Below are 13,692 nucleotides of genomic sequence, written 5' to 3'. Positions count from 1 at the left end.
TTGTTCTGTTCCAGGATGACTCCCAATATGTCTGGACTGGTCATTTTTCTGAGAAACAGACTTAATAATGCAGCAAATGGGGGTTGCATTCTGGAATTAATATGCCTGGTAATTCAAAAGGAGCAAAGACCCTAATGAATCCTGGCTAGACCCCGTCCTGGCTAGACAAAAACAGAAAAGAGAGCTTGTGCTAAGATTGTATAACCCTTTAATTCCTCCAAACAGACATCTAAACAACCTGAGCATCCTGACCCTCTAGCACTAGCAAAGTGTCTCTTGAGCAGAAGTCCTTCCAGAGTTTTGTATCTCTTGTCCTCATTGGGATTGTGTGTGAGGTTGGAACAATTGGAAGAGGGTGTTGGAAGGTATCCTTCAAGGTAGGCATGGGGGTCTTTCCTATTACAACTCAAAGCCCTGCTTCTCTCCAAGTGCTTATTTTATTGCTAGAATTATTCCTGAGCCTTTTAATTTACGCTTCCTGTTTCAAGGCTTACCTTAAGATCCTTAAGGTATCTCAGATCATTGGCTAACATTTCTTATTCAATGCTTGAAAAAGGTACCTTATCTTCTTCTTCTTTTTTTTTTTTTTCTGTGAAACAGGGATGGTAGAGGTGTCTATTGGAGAATGTAGTATGTATAAGGAATGCAGTATGCAGTGTCCAGAAGTAATTTTTAATTAACTCATATTGTTCTTATTACAAAGACTGATTTTTGGCTAACTTATGTCTGGTTTGGTTTTATCATGGGGATATTTGTCAATAACTTTTATAAGAAATGTTTGAACACTACCTTTCCCAGACAGGGTTTCTTCATGAGGGAGAATGATGAAGGTCACCTTGGAGGGAAAGCAGCACTGAGTTTTACATGAAATAAGAAAACTCTAGGAAATGAGAGTTGTTACGCTGCCATACATCATGTAAAGAAACACACAATGAGCAGTTATTGTACTTTGTGGGTACGCCTTTGCACTTCATGGGTTTTGCAACCTAATATCACCTTAGGCAGGACTGGTGTTTAACTCCCATTTTGAAGATAAGGAAATTGAAGTTCAAAGAGGTTAAGTGCTTGTCAAAAGTCAGATCAAAATCCAGGGCTTTGAACTTCCAATTTATTGCTGTTTTTGTTGTATCACCTCTTGAAATATTTTAGTTCATTCCTGGAAGAGTGCAGTATAAACTTTACCCACATTGCTGGTGCTGCTTAGCGAGAATCTTATCAAGATTCCCCTGTGACCAGTTAATACCCTTCTAATACTTTTCTGTCCAAACATTTAAGCTCATCACAGTTTATACCCAGTACACTTGAATTTCTCCTTTTTGTAAACTTATAGATTTCAATTTGTAATACATCTTCTGGATTGTAAATAAAAATCATCAAATGACACATACACCAGCATCATTTTGGAGGACTCCATTATTCACATTTGTCCATCAAGGGTAATGTTCCTATATTTCTGACTGCTACTTTTTCTTTAATGAAGAAATCAGATGCAATAAACCATTCTATAATATTCTATCAAAAATAATATTTTTTTTAAAAAAACATATCTTTTGATGTAGAACTTAAAGTTGGTCTGCTGGTTTCTGTTTATTCATGTTATTATTTCCTTTTATTGTTTTTAAAATTTCAAATGTAATACATGATCATCATGACATTTCTAACAGTACAGAAATACAGACAGTGAAATCTGAAATGTTTCCTTTGGTCTCTACTCATTCTCACTTCCATCTCTAGAGGAAACCACCAGTTCACTAGTTTTCAGGACCTCTTTCCATGTGTTTGCCAAGTTGCACGGTACTATATATTTGCTTGTGTATGCATATATCCATTTTTATAGGAATGAGAATGCTCAAATATATTTTTTAGCAACTTGCATTTTCGTTTGATATATCTGGACATACTTACATATCAGTACACATAGCTCTGCCATTTCCTTTTTGATCATTGAATATACCTTTAGTGAATACTATTGTCCGCCCTTTGAAACAACAAAATAAATGTCTTCAATTAAATATTAGCACCTACAAGAGCAAATGTTTTCCCTAAGACACCTACAAATGAATTGCTGGTCAAAGGCACTTGTACCTTTAGTGTGAACAGATTCTAAAAGAATTTGCTCTCAGAAAAGGTGTCCCAATCTTGCCAGTGGCACTGGAGACTAATTCCTCATATCCCTCAAGCACCAGATAATATACATTCTTTTCCATTTTTCTCAAATGACTTTCAGAAATGTGTCTCTTGTTGTTTTAATTGTCATCTCCTCATACATTTGTGGCTATTGGTAGCTGTCTGGTGGATCATCTGTTCGTCTCTTTTAACTCTTTCTGTTGGTTGTGTTTGCTAACTAATTTGAAGGAGTACTTTGTATTATATGTTTTTTTTTAATTCCTTGTTTGTTACATAATTGCAAATATTTTATCTCATTTGTCTTTTAACTATGATTATTTTGTCTTGTGCTATGCAAATATATTTAATTTAATAAGCTATATTGCAAAATATTATCCTGTATGGCTTCTTGAACATATATGTCTTATGTAGGAAGGCCTTCCACTCCTGAGGTTATACAAATACTTTTGTAAGTTTTCTTCTAATATTATTATTGTTTTGTTTTTATGTTTAGCTCTTTAATCCATCTGGAAATGATTTTTGTATATGGTGTGAGGTAGGTATCTAAGTGTATTTTCTTAATGAATAGTTCATTGTCCCAACACTTTAATTACTAACCCATCATTTCATATATTAAACTCCAATATTTACATATGGGTCTGCCTCTAGACTTTGAGTTTGTTCCATTAATAAATTTGTCTATCCCTATGCCAAACTACAATGTGTTCATTACATAGTTCAATAAAATATTTTGCTCATAGAGCAAATCTCCATCATTGTTCTAATTTCAACAAGTTTTTATCAAGTATTTACTACTCTAGATGAATTTGGATTCATGTTGTTGATTTCCATAAACCATTCCATTGGGGTTTTTATCTATATTGTTTTGAACTTTTAGACTATTTTGAGGGAAGAATGAGACGTTTGTGATATTGATTCTTCTTTTTGAGGGAATTATAAAAAATTCATTTATTTAGGTCTTCTTTTCTGCTTTTTTTTTCAACACTTTTATTTAAATAGAATTGTATATTTTCTGCTAAGGATTATGTCTCAGGGTTTTAAACATTTTGTTGCTATTGTACAAATAATTTTATTTTCCAGTGCATTTTGAAGTCATTGCTACTGACATGTGAGAAGAGTTTGACTATTGTGTTATCCTTTTATATCTGGATAATTTATTAAGTCTATAATACTTTTAATTGCTTCTAAGGTTTTATCAGTTAGTATGATATTTAGTGTGCTGAATAAAGGAAGTTATATTCTATTACTAAGGGATTAGAGCTTTTAATCATAAAAGGGCATTGGAAAATTTTGGCATCTTCTCAAAGGATTTTTTTTCTTTTATTTTCCATTTAGTAAATTAAACCAGATTTCTTAATGTTGATGCATTCTTGCATTTCTGTTATAAACATTCTTCAATTATGTGTGGGATTTCTGTGATTTGCTGCTGATTTGATGTGTCATTCAGATTTGGAGACTATTCATAACAGAGATAGTTCTATACATACATAGATTAAAATTCTATATTTATGTATTTAAGGTTACATGTTAGGCTTGACTGATTTTGTTATCAGAAATTTCAAGCCAAAGGGGAAAAAAAGCAAGGGGGAAAAAAAAGAAATATTCAAGCCACAGAAGTGGTTTGAGAACATTTCTGTCATTTTTTTTTGCTTTGGAAAAATATAAATAAGATAGAAAATGTTAGTAGAACTCAATCATACAATCATAAAACCATCTAAACCTATGACATTTTTTATGTATAGACTTTTTACTAGAATTGCAGTGGTTTTTATATTCATGTTTTCTACATTTCATTAATATTTTCTAGTAAACCAATCACTGAATCTTTATTTTCAAATTATTGTTGTATTTCAAATTATCTCCTCTGCATCCCTTATTAACCTTGCCATACATTTATATAACTTTTGAAAGAACTAGCAATTGACTGTGCAGACCGAGTCTGCTCTTTTCCCCTTTTTGGTTGTTTGTTTTACTCTGTTTTGTTTGATACCAATCGATCCATATTCATTTTATTTTGTCTTTATTATTTAGTGCCTTTTACTTTTCCTACGTTTGTTTTTAGGTCTCTCTGTCTTTTACCTTGGATCCTTATTTAGTTTAGTTATATTTTAAGAATTTTTAAAATAGTGTTTAGATGCTATATTATCCCCTCCAAATTACTTTCACTATATTCCACAGGATTTAATGAGTAGGACATTAGTTAATATTATAATATATAGTTTTTTTATTGATTGCTCAAAACATTACAGAGCTCATGATATATCATCTGTCATACATTAGACTCAATTGGGTTTTGAACTCCCATTTTTACTATAATATATAGTTTTAAATTTTATTTTTATGTTTTCTTTATTAGGTTTTTAATTGCCCAAAGAAAACCATTTAAAAAATTAAACTTTTGTTGTTAATTTCTATTTTGTTTTATTTGATGAAGAAAGTGTTTTTTGCTTTTATTCTTTATCTTTTTCCTCTTAGAATTTCAGATTTTCTTTGAGGTTTATTATGTGGTTGGTTTCTATAAATATTTTAATTTAAGGTAATTATTTTTAAGGAGTCTGAATGACATAAACCATCACACAACATATTTATCCATCACAACTCATTATTCATATTTTAAAAAATGTCTTTTCATTTATGTTGTCATTTTGATATTTTAATTTGTGAAAGAAGTGTTTTAATTTTCCATTATAATGATAGGTTTGTTAGTTTTGGTTTATGCCCAATTTTACTATATATATATATATATATATGTGTGTGTGTGTGTGTGTGTGTGTGTGTGTGTATACTGTATACACACATATTTTATATAGTGCTGCTATGTTAATTGGAGCATAGTATTCATGATTACCATAATAGTAAATTTTTCTATCTTTAAATATGATATTAAGTATTAAGTATACTGAAAATATGATACAAACTACTTTTTTTCCAACTTATTCCTGACATTTGTAAGTCTGTTTTTATATACACATGTGAAAAATACAAAATGTATAAAAATAATCAATAAAAGTAATATTATTGGTCATATATATGTATATATGTATACACAAAAGTATATGTTTATACTTGCATATATAGGCATATATAATATATGCCTATATATTTGTGTATATACATATATAGGTTGATTATATTTTCCTTTTATTGCTTGTATTTTTTCTTTTATTTTTAGTATTTTTTGCGATTTTATTTTAGATATGACTTTTCTAAATAACATGAATCCTGTTTTTTTAAACCCTTAATTTTTCTCTCACTTAAGAGGTATTACAACCTGTTTATACTTATTGTCTACAGTAATAATTCTAAACCTCTTTTTAATTTTGTGGTCTAACTATTGCTATTCCTCTTTCTGTAGTCTTTTTGGTATTGGTTAAAGATTTTGGTTCTGTTTTCCTGAAAATGGTTAGGAAGTTAGATGTACACTTCTATTCTTCTGGAAGTTGCTTTAAAACTTTAGAAAGCACATTTAAACTGTCATAACCAACCATTGATCACTATCTGTAGCCTTTTCCCCTCCTTTCTAAATAATAAATTTATAAATTCAGGAGCTAATTGTGGTTTTACCTACGAGATGCCCGTGGACTACATTGTGCCCTCCCCCCATTGGCCACAAGGCTAACTTGATGTCTGCAAATATTTGGTACTGGACAGCTTGCTCAGGGACTCTGCAGATTTTCCTTTATCAGGCTTTTAATTTTTTTCTGTATATACTCTTTTATGCATTTATGGTTGAAATTATATGGAAATTTCATTCCAGATAGATGTTTGTAGTAACAGTGGTGGTACTATTAGCATTATTGGTATTATTATTTACTTTTTCTCTATTTTATAGAAAGCCCTTATTAGTATAGTATTACCTTTTACTACCAAATTAGCAACTGTTATTTGAATTTAAGCTGCATTCTTGTAGCTTATTTGCTCTGTATTATTCGTAATGTTCCAAATCATTGTTTATCTTGGATTCTTTTCTCTTTTTTTTCAAATATATCCTCAATTAATTTCTGCTTTATTAATGAAGGATTGTGTGTAGTAAAATTTCTGTTTTTGCTTGTTTGAAACAAATATCTTCAATTGTTTTCAAAATAGATATAGACCTTTCCTGATTATAAAATCCCAGGTTGAAAACAACTGTTCTGCAAACCCTTATTATCTGTTATCTTCTAAAATACTTCAAGTGGATAAGGCAAACATGACTTCGCTTTAGAGAAACAAGATTGCCCATCTCCCAAATCATTCTTTAAATGTTCATTATTATTATTCCTCTAGCTCATCCACCTCAGAAATAAAAACTTTGAGTTAATTGTTTATCAGAACATTTATAAAGAACTCTTTTTTATCAATAGTAAGCACTTTTGCCTCAACAAATTCCATGTGTCTGCCCAATGTTCCAATTTTTGAATCTGTATTTAATAATGATGCAGTTACTTCCTGAGTTTTAAAACATGTTGTGAATTTTCTTCCACTGCTGATAATATTCTCGACCTGCTGGGGAATGTGGCTGTCCCTGACATCCTTTTAAGGAAAAAAAATACCCTGAATGTTGGCTCTTGTTAGTGGCTTTCTGTTGCCCTCAGATCAGTAAATCCACAAATGGCTGATAGTCTTCTTAGGCCACATTAAAGACTGTCTTCCTTATTGACTTTTGAGATATTATTAAAAACTGTCATTATTTCCCTCTGTCCACCTGACATCTTATTAGTATGTGGTTTTTCCATGCTCTTGGAACTTCCCTGTCCCTTGGCGTGAAATCCCAAAATGTGGTAAGAAATTTAGGATTGACAGGTAGGAGCTAGTCATGGTTTTACCTATGAGATTCCCGTGGACTACATTGTGCCCTCCCCACATTGGCCAACAAGGCTAACTTGATGTCTGCAAATACTTGATACTGGGCAGCTTGCTCAGGGACTCTGCAGACTTTCCTCTAGAAGATTTTAAGATTTTTATGGTAGCACTGGATTCTGAAACCTTCTCTCTTACTTCAGATCACCTTGTGGTCTTTCTTCACACTTAGTATCAAGGAAACTACCTTCTTCAGGTGTTATTTCTTACTGCTACTCTAGCTGCCTCCAGTGTTTTAGTCTCAGATGTCAGTGTCTCCACTCACCCTCTGATACAAGTTGCATCAAGTAGTAGCCATCTTAGAATATGATGCATGGAAGAGATTGTATCTTCACATGAAACTTACAGAAAGACGTGACTGATTCTGGTCATCTGGTCACTCTCTGTGCCTCTGTCTTGACCCTTTTTAGGTGGGAGGACACACTATGCTCCCCATCCGCTGGATGCCCCCTGAAAGCATCATGTACCGGAAGTTCACTACAGAGAGTGATGTGTGGAGCTTCGGGGTGATCCTTTGGGAGATCTTCACCTATGGAAAACAGCCATGGTTTCAGCTCTCAAACACAGAGGTAAAAAGGGGGGCACACAGGAATCCTGATTGGGGGAAAGATTGTAGCTCAGGCCAGGAATTGGCCATAGTGTACAAAACATCAATTGGGCTAGCAAAATGGATGTAGACATAAGTAAGCAGAGGGGGAAGCTTTCTGAGTGTGGTGGTACATGCCTGTAATTCTAGTGATTCAGGAATCTGAGGCAGGAGGACCGCAAGTTCGAAGCCAGCCTCAGCAATTTACCAAGGCCCTAAGCAACTTGGTGAGACCCTTTTCATTTTCTTAAAATGAAAAATAAAAATGGGGTCAGGAGATGGATCAGTGGTTAAGCCCTGGAACTTGAAAAGAAAAAGGGAGTGGGATTTCGAGTGGGGAAAAATTGTAACCATAAGAAATATAGTATCATTGTCAAAAGGGCATGAAATCCGATGTCTAAATGGAGATAAAAGTCATGGTTTTATTTGTTCTTCTATAGTTAAAAATCACAAGTGTTTAACCAAGACAGGAAAGGAAAACAAAGAACAACAATGAGTTTTTCAATTGTGCCATCTTGTGGAAATACCTACTACCAGGTATGCCCAAGGAATCTGGATCCCCAAGGGTTTTAGGCATACCAGCCCCAACGATGTATAAGATGGTGAACTGAGAAAGTCAAGTACCTATAATGGAGAGAGTGCTGTGTGAATTTCTAGGAATAAAATAAGTCATAACAGTAAGCATAATAATAAACACAATATTTTTATAATTTTAATTTAAATAACAATAAAAATGAAAGTGAATGAATTTTAATAATAGATCACATTTAGCACTAGGCACTTTCCTAAGCACTTTAGCTGTAGTAATTTAATAATTTTCACAAAAACACTTGTTGAGATTCAGTACTAAGGAAGGGGGATTATTTGGAATCCTGGAGTAGACAGCCTTGGAGGTGAGAACCCCAGGAGCAGGGACAGAGCCTGGGCTGTGGTCACAGGACCCTTCTGCTTCCAAACCTTCCAAACTGCTTCTCAGTTGAGTGTAGACCAGAGCCATATTGCCTGTGGGGGATTCAGTATAGTTCATAGACCTGAAGGGGATTTGTCTCCCAACCCAGCTCACTTATAATACATTGCAATTCTTTTTATGGTCTTCTGTTTTCTGGGAAAATGTAAACATTAGGACCTTTTAGTATTGAAATCTTATTTTATATTCAAGACAGTTTCTTTCTTCTTGAAAGCTATATTCATCTGTGCTCTCCTATGTCCTGACCACTTAATTAAGTGAATTTCAAAGACTGAAAAGAAGGCATTTCTCTAAATCTGTAATATCTTACTATTCAGAAGCTCAGTGGGGCCTGACCACATTTCCAAAAATAGGACAAAACACTGTATAACCTTTTAAAATAAGGTAAGAGAATATGTCATATTCTTTATGGTGCTTTAAAAAAAATGTTTTCCTTGGGGGGAGCACACATGAAAACTTTCAGGTGCTTGTGCTCAGCATGCACCTGAACACAGCTTCCACGTATTTTGGTAGCCAGAGAAAAGAAAGGCTCTGGATGAAGGTATTGTTGGTCTTAGCAGAAAACTTGTCCTGGGTAACTGAGTGGTTCATAGTAGCTTACAGGGTGTTTGTGGTGTCTTCTAAGACTGCCTGGTGAGGCAATGACCTTGAAGGCAGGTTTCCTGTCTCAGCCCCCTCCCAGCCTCCACCCACCACAGCAGCCAGGCACTGGCAGTTACTGATAATGGAGAGACACTACTGAGTGCTTTTGATGTTAGCATCAGCAACTGCCGTAGCAGTTTCAACTGGATTCTTTTTCATGGAAGTGAAGGTTACAGGAAGTGGAAATGGGGCTTTACTACCAGAAGGAAATTTAATCAGTGGTGGCATAAGAATGAGCCTTGTGAACTGTTGCCGTCTCCAGGGTGAATAGGACCAGGAGGATTCTGACACAATGATGGTCTGACAGCCCATTCCAGGTCAAAGTGACCTGAGACAAAACCCAGGATAAGACCCTGTTAAGCAGCATGGAAAGATAGCAAAGAAAAAATAAAGCAGTTCTCTAGCCCAATTGACTACAGGGGAACAGGGGCAGAGAAGGGAAACAGCACTTGTTCAGCATTTGCTACTGAGTTAGAGATTATTCTGTGTATTTTTAATCATACCACCAATCTTCAAATGTGGAAACTGAGGTTCAGGGGAAGTAACTTTCTCAAAGCTACATGGTGGTGGAGTGAGAGACAAGTGAAAATTAACCTTCAAACTAGAAGATGAAACTTTGAGAATACACGTGATCAGCATTAGTGAAGAAGTGTCTGGATTGGGAATGTAGCTCAGTGGTAGAGCACTTGCCTAGCATATGTGAGTCCCTGGGTCTGATCCCTAGCATCACAAAGGAAAAAAAAATGTCTTTGAGGAATGGGAAATGAACTGCAAATTATAGACAGTTCTAAAGTGGCCTGCTGAGGTTGGTCCAGGCATGCATTATTTCATTATTTGTTTTCTTCCCACTTCTCTATATGGCCACTGCCTCAGTATGTAGAGCCATCCAGTCCCTTTTCTTAATCTCATTTGTCCTTAATAAAACACTCCTAGGAGGTTGTCAAGGCAGATATTTATTTCCCACTTTACAGACAAGGATGATCAAATCCCTTGGGGTGAACTGACTTGCATTGCTACCCAACAGATAGTGGTGAATCAGTCAGACCTAGCATTAAAGACATTAAAAGACACAAGGTACATGGGTGCATGCAAAGAGAAGAGGAGGTTGGGCCTCCCTCAGATAGAAACCTACACTCAGAGGCAAGTGTGGTGATATACACAGAGGCTTTGACCAAGAGGAGAGTTGGCCAAGAAGCTAAGGGAAAGGTAGGCATGCAGGGGCCAGGAATGCAGAGTGCTTTTAAGTGATTTCAATGTTATACAGGCTCAAAAAAAGGGGAAAAGACAGGTCAGAAGTCAATCTCATCAAGCAAGCCAAAAATGAACCCAACTCACGTCAATTCAGATGAAATTCAAGACTGCTCAGGAAGAATTAGGTAAAAGGGAATGTGGATGTGGAGAGTCAATGTCCAGGTGGACCTGGTCCAAGGGGTAGAGTATAAAGGACAGCAATGGGTTCTACCATCCTGCTGTCCTTTGCGCCCCCTGTCTAGCCCATACACAGAGAGATGAAAAAAAATCAGCCTAGCCTTGTGTGCACCTGGGCTTTCCACTGAAGCTGAGCTATGATGTCTTTGCCTTTTTCTGGGTAGAAGCCACAGGGCCAAGGCTGGGCTTTGGATATAACTTCATTTTTCTCCTCACTCTTTTAGGTCATTGAGTGCATTACCCAAGGTCGTGTCTTGGAGAGGCCCAGAGTGTGCCCCAAAGAGGTGTATGACATCATGCTGGGGTGCTGGCAGAGGGAACCACAGCAGCGGCTGAACATCAAGGAGATTTACAAAATCCTCCATGCTTTGGGGAAGGCCACCCCAATCTACCTGGACATTCTCGGCTAGTGGTGGCTGGTGGTCAAGAATTCATACTCTGTTGCCTCCTCTCTCCCTGCCTCACATCTCCCTTTACCACCTCACAACTCCTTTCTTCCATCCTTGACTGAAGCAAACATCTTCATATAAACTCAAGTGCCTGCTACACATACAACACTGAAAAAAAGAAAAAAAAATAAGAGAAAAAGAAAGAGGAAAGAAAGAAGAAAGAATGAAAAAAATCTTGTAAGGCAGTTTGGCGTATATATATATATATATTTATATATCTAATTATCTATCTATATCTACAGAGAAATAAATACCTTCTCTAATACTGAGAGAAGCTGCTGATACAGAAAACTATAAAGACTTCAAACAACTCAGAAAATCTTAAATATTATTGACGCAAATGAAAATTCCCTTGACTTAAGCTGTGGCCAGGGATTCTTCAGCTCTGGCTTTTTGGAGCAGGAGACCTGGACCACGTAGAAAGACAATCTTCACTTTGGGGTGGGAGGAGCCAGGGTGGAATCAATTACTGCTGCACATGCGTGTTACTCCTGTAACTCAGTACAGGCGCATGCGCAGACTACAACTGTGCTCAGCAAGGAAATGACACTGGAAGACCGGGGCCCTCAAGTTGGCCCTGCCCTTTACCTCCATGCCCTAACCCCCCTTCCTCCACTTCAGGACAGTTTTCTGATTTGTCCATTCTACAAAGTATAGTCCTAATGCTTTTGGGAATCAATGATGGCGCCTACGGGTAAGCACTGAACACACACCTCCCCCACAAAACCACTCAAGAGCAGACCGCATCCAACTTGGATGTAAAGCATGCTCAAGTTCCTTCCTAGATTTGAAAGGGATGTGTCATTCTATCTTATGAACTTAAAGAACTGGACTTTCTGGACTTAACCACAGAAGAAAAAAAAAATATATATATATATATATATACATAACAGCTGAAATCTGAACCCTGACAAGGCACTGCCACCCATCTTTCTATCACTGGAAAGACTCCTTGACCCCACATCCGGGTTTCAGGGCCCTTGGGCAGTTTTGCAGATTAGAAAACAAGTTCCCTGTGTTGTCTGCTAATGTAGACACAGTAGGCTGCAGGGTTCCAATAGCCAGAGACTTAGTTGCTTACAGGCCATTTTTAGGTGTGTCCCCAGGGTCCTCTCTGTTTCTCCTCTTGCCTTCCTAGCTCCTAAAGCCCAACTCGTGGTCCCTTCACTAAATCCTGGGTGAACCCCACCACCAGGGAAGGAATCCAGGTTTAGTGAGAGCCTGGGGCAGTGCTGTGTTCCAGGGAGGCCAGGCAGTGGCATGGGCAAGAGCCAGCAGGGAAGAATCCACTTGGCACCTGCACTGGGTCCTTGGCATGCTCCTCACGTTTCCAGCCCCTGGAAGGATTGATGCATCTTCCTTTGAGCTGTTGTGAAAAGGCAAGGACTGAGAAATCGCTTTTGTGGGCTGGGGGTGAGGGGAGGGGCTGAAGCTTCTCTGGGAGGTGTCCAATGAGTGGCCGATGCCACAAGCTTGGCATCTTAATGAGGACTGGGCTCTGACCAGGGAAGGAAAATGAAGCAACTGGACTGGGGCCAGCTCCCTCTGCCCCAGCACCAGGGGAATCACTGCCTTCCAGGCTGCTGCCAAGGACTGCAACAGAGCAGATCTCTGGGCCTCTCTGACACATGACAACAAAATGCCAGTAGAAGTCAACAGCCTAGCTGCACAGAGCCCTCCTGCTGGGGAGGAGGGAATGTACCCCTCTGGGAAAATCTGGCCTCTTCGCCTCATCCCAAGCACAGAGCTACCTAATGGACTGACTTTTTCCTGACTGAAGCCTCCTGGGAGCCTCTGACTTGTCCTTTTCCTTGCTCACTGAAGGGACTATATGCCACCTGGACACCCTGGTCAGCTGAAGTGTGGGCATCCTTGGTGGGGGTTGAGGACTGAATGATGTGTTTGCAGCTTTGCTTCTTTTTTTTTAGACCCACAAATGTTTTTATTCAAATAGAAAAGAGCTGTGCTCAGATCGTAGCCACAGTTGGGATTCAGGGATCAGTAAGGCTGCTCAGCTGGACTGGGAAAAGGACTCGGTAAACTGGGAGTTCAGTATAGGTCTTCCTGCTGTGCGGTGTGTGCCTAGCTTCTGAGGACTTTGGGGAAAAGTTCTTTGGATTGACCACCTTAAGAGAATCTTTTGTTATCCTATAGCAATTACTTCTCTGTTCTACTAATTGCTCCACGTGAGGCCCTTGGTCAGTGCTGGGGTTGTGAATGATGGATGGAACTGCACAGCTTGGTTTTGATTGGGGTAACCAAGGGAAAGATGTCTAGGGAGGGAATGACCTGGGGGTGGGGGACCTAGGGGAAAGTATCTTCTGGTGAGAAGGGATGTTCCAAGGCTCCTCTTGCTGCTCTTTTCCCTTATCCTTCCCCAAACAGACACAGTGTGGCTTTGGTCGTCTGGGCTGTGTGTTTCTAGAGTCTCATAGTCACTAATTGGTTGAGAAGAAGGGGGAAAGGAAATAGGTTGGCTGGTGTACAATGAGGGGTGCCCTAGAGTTTTAACTCAGTGCACTGCATCGTGGCCAAGTGAAAGAAGCCAATTCCTTAGAGAACAAGGAGCATGGAAGGATACCAAACTTGACAGCTTGCCCTTGTCTTAGTCCACAGGCCTCCACATTGGCACTGGGGTTATTTGTTTGCTGTGT

The 13,692-nt window shown here is 37.9% G+C and overlaps 1 protein-coding gene across 5 annotated transcripts in view; it reads left to right on the top strand.

The window, feature by feature from the left end:
• NTRK3 (neurotrophic receptor tyrosine kinase 3) overlaps positions 1–13,281 on the top strand; it is a 376,727-nt gene extending 363,446 nt beyond the window's left edge. For 4 of the 5 annotated variants that reach the window (XM_081291778.1, XM_081291779.1, XM_081291777.1 and 1 more), the window contains 3 exons: positions 2,621–2,662; positions 7,377–7,535; positions 10,814–13,281. In XM_081291778.1, the coding sequence (XP_081147904.1) occupies positions 2,621–2,662; positions 7,377–7,535; positions 10,814–10,999 (387 nt within the window). In that variant the 3' untranslated portion in view covers positions 11,000–13,281. The remainder of the gene's footprint in view (positions 1–2,620; positions 2,663–7,376; positions 7,536–10,813) is intronic. The other variant, XM_081291780.1, reaches the window with a different exon arrangement.
• The last annotated feature ends 411 nt before the right edge of the window (positions 13,282–13,692 follow it).

This window comes from Spermophilus citellus (genome assembly GCF_964194105.1).
Source record: "Spermophilus citellus genome assembly, chromosome: 4".
NCBI lineage: Eukaryota > Metazoa > Chordata > Mammalia > Rodentia > Sciuridae > Spermophilus > Spermophilus citellus.
This window is presented reverse-complemented; position numbering and strand designations above follow the sequence as displayed.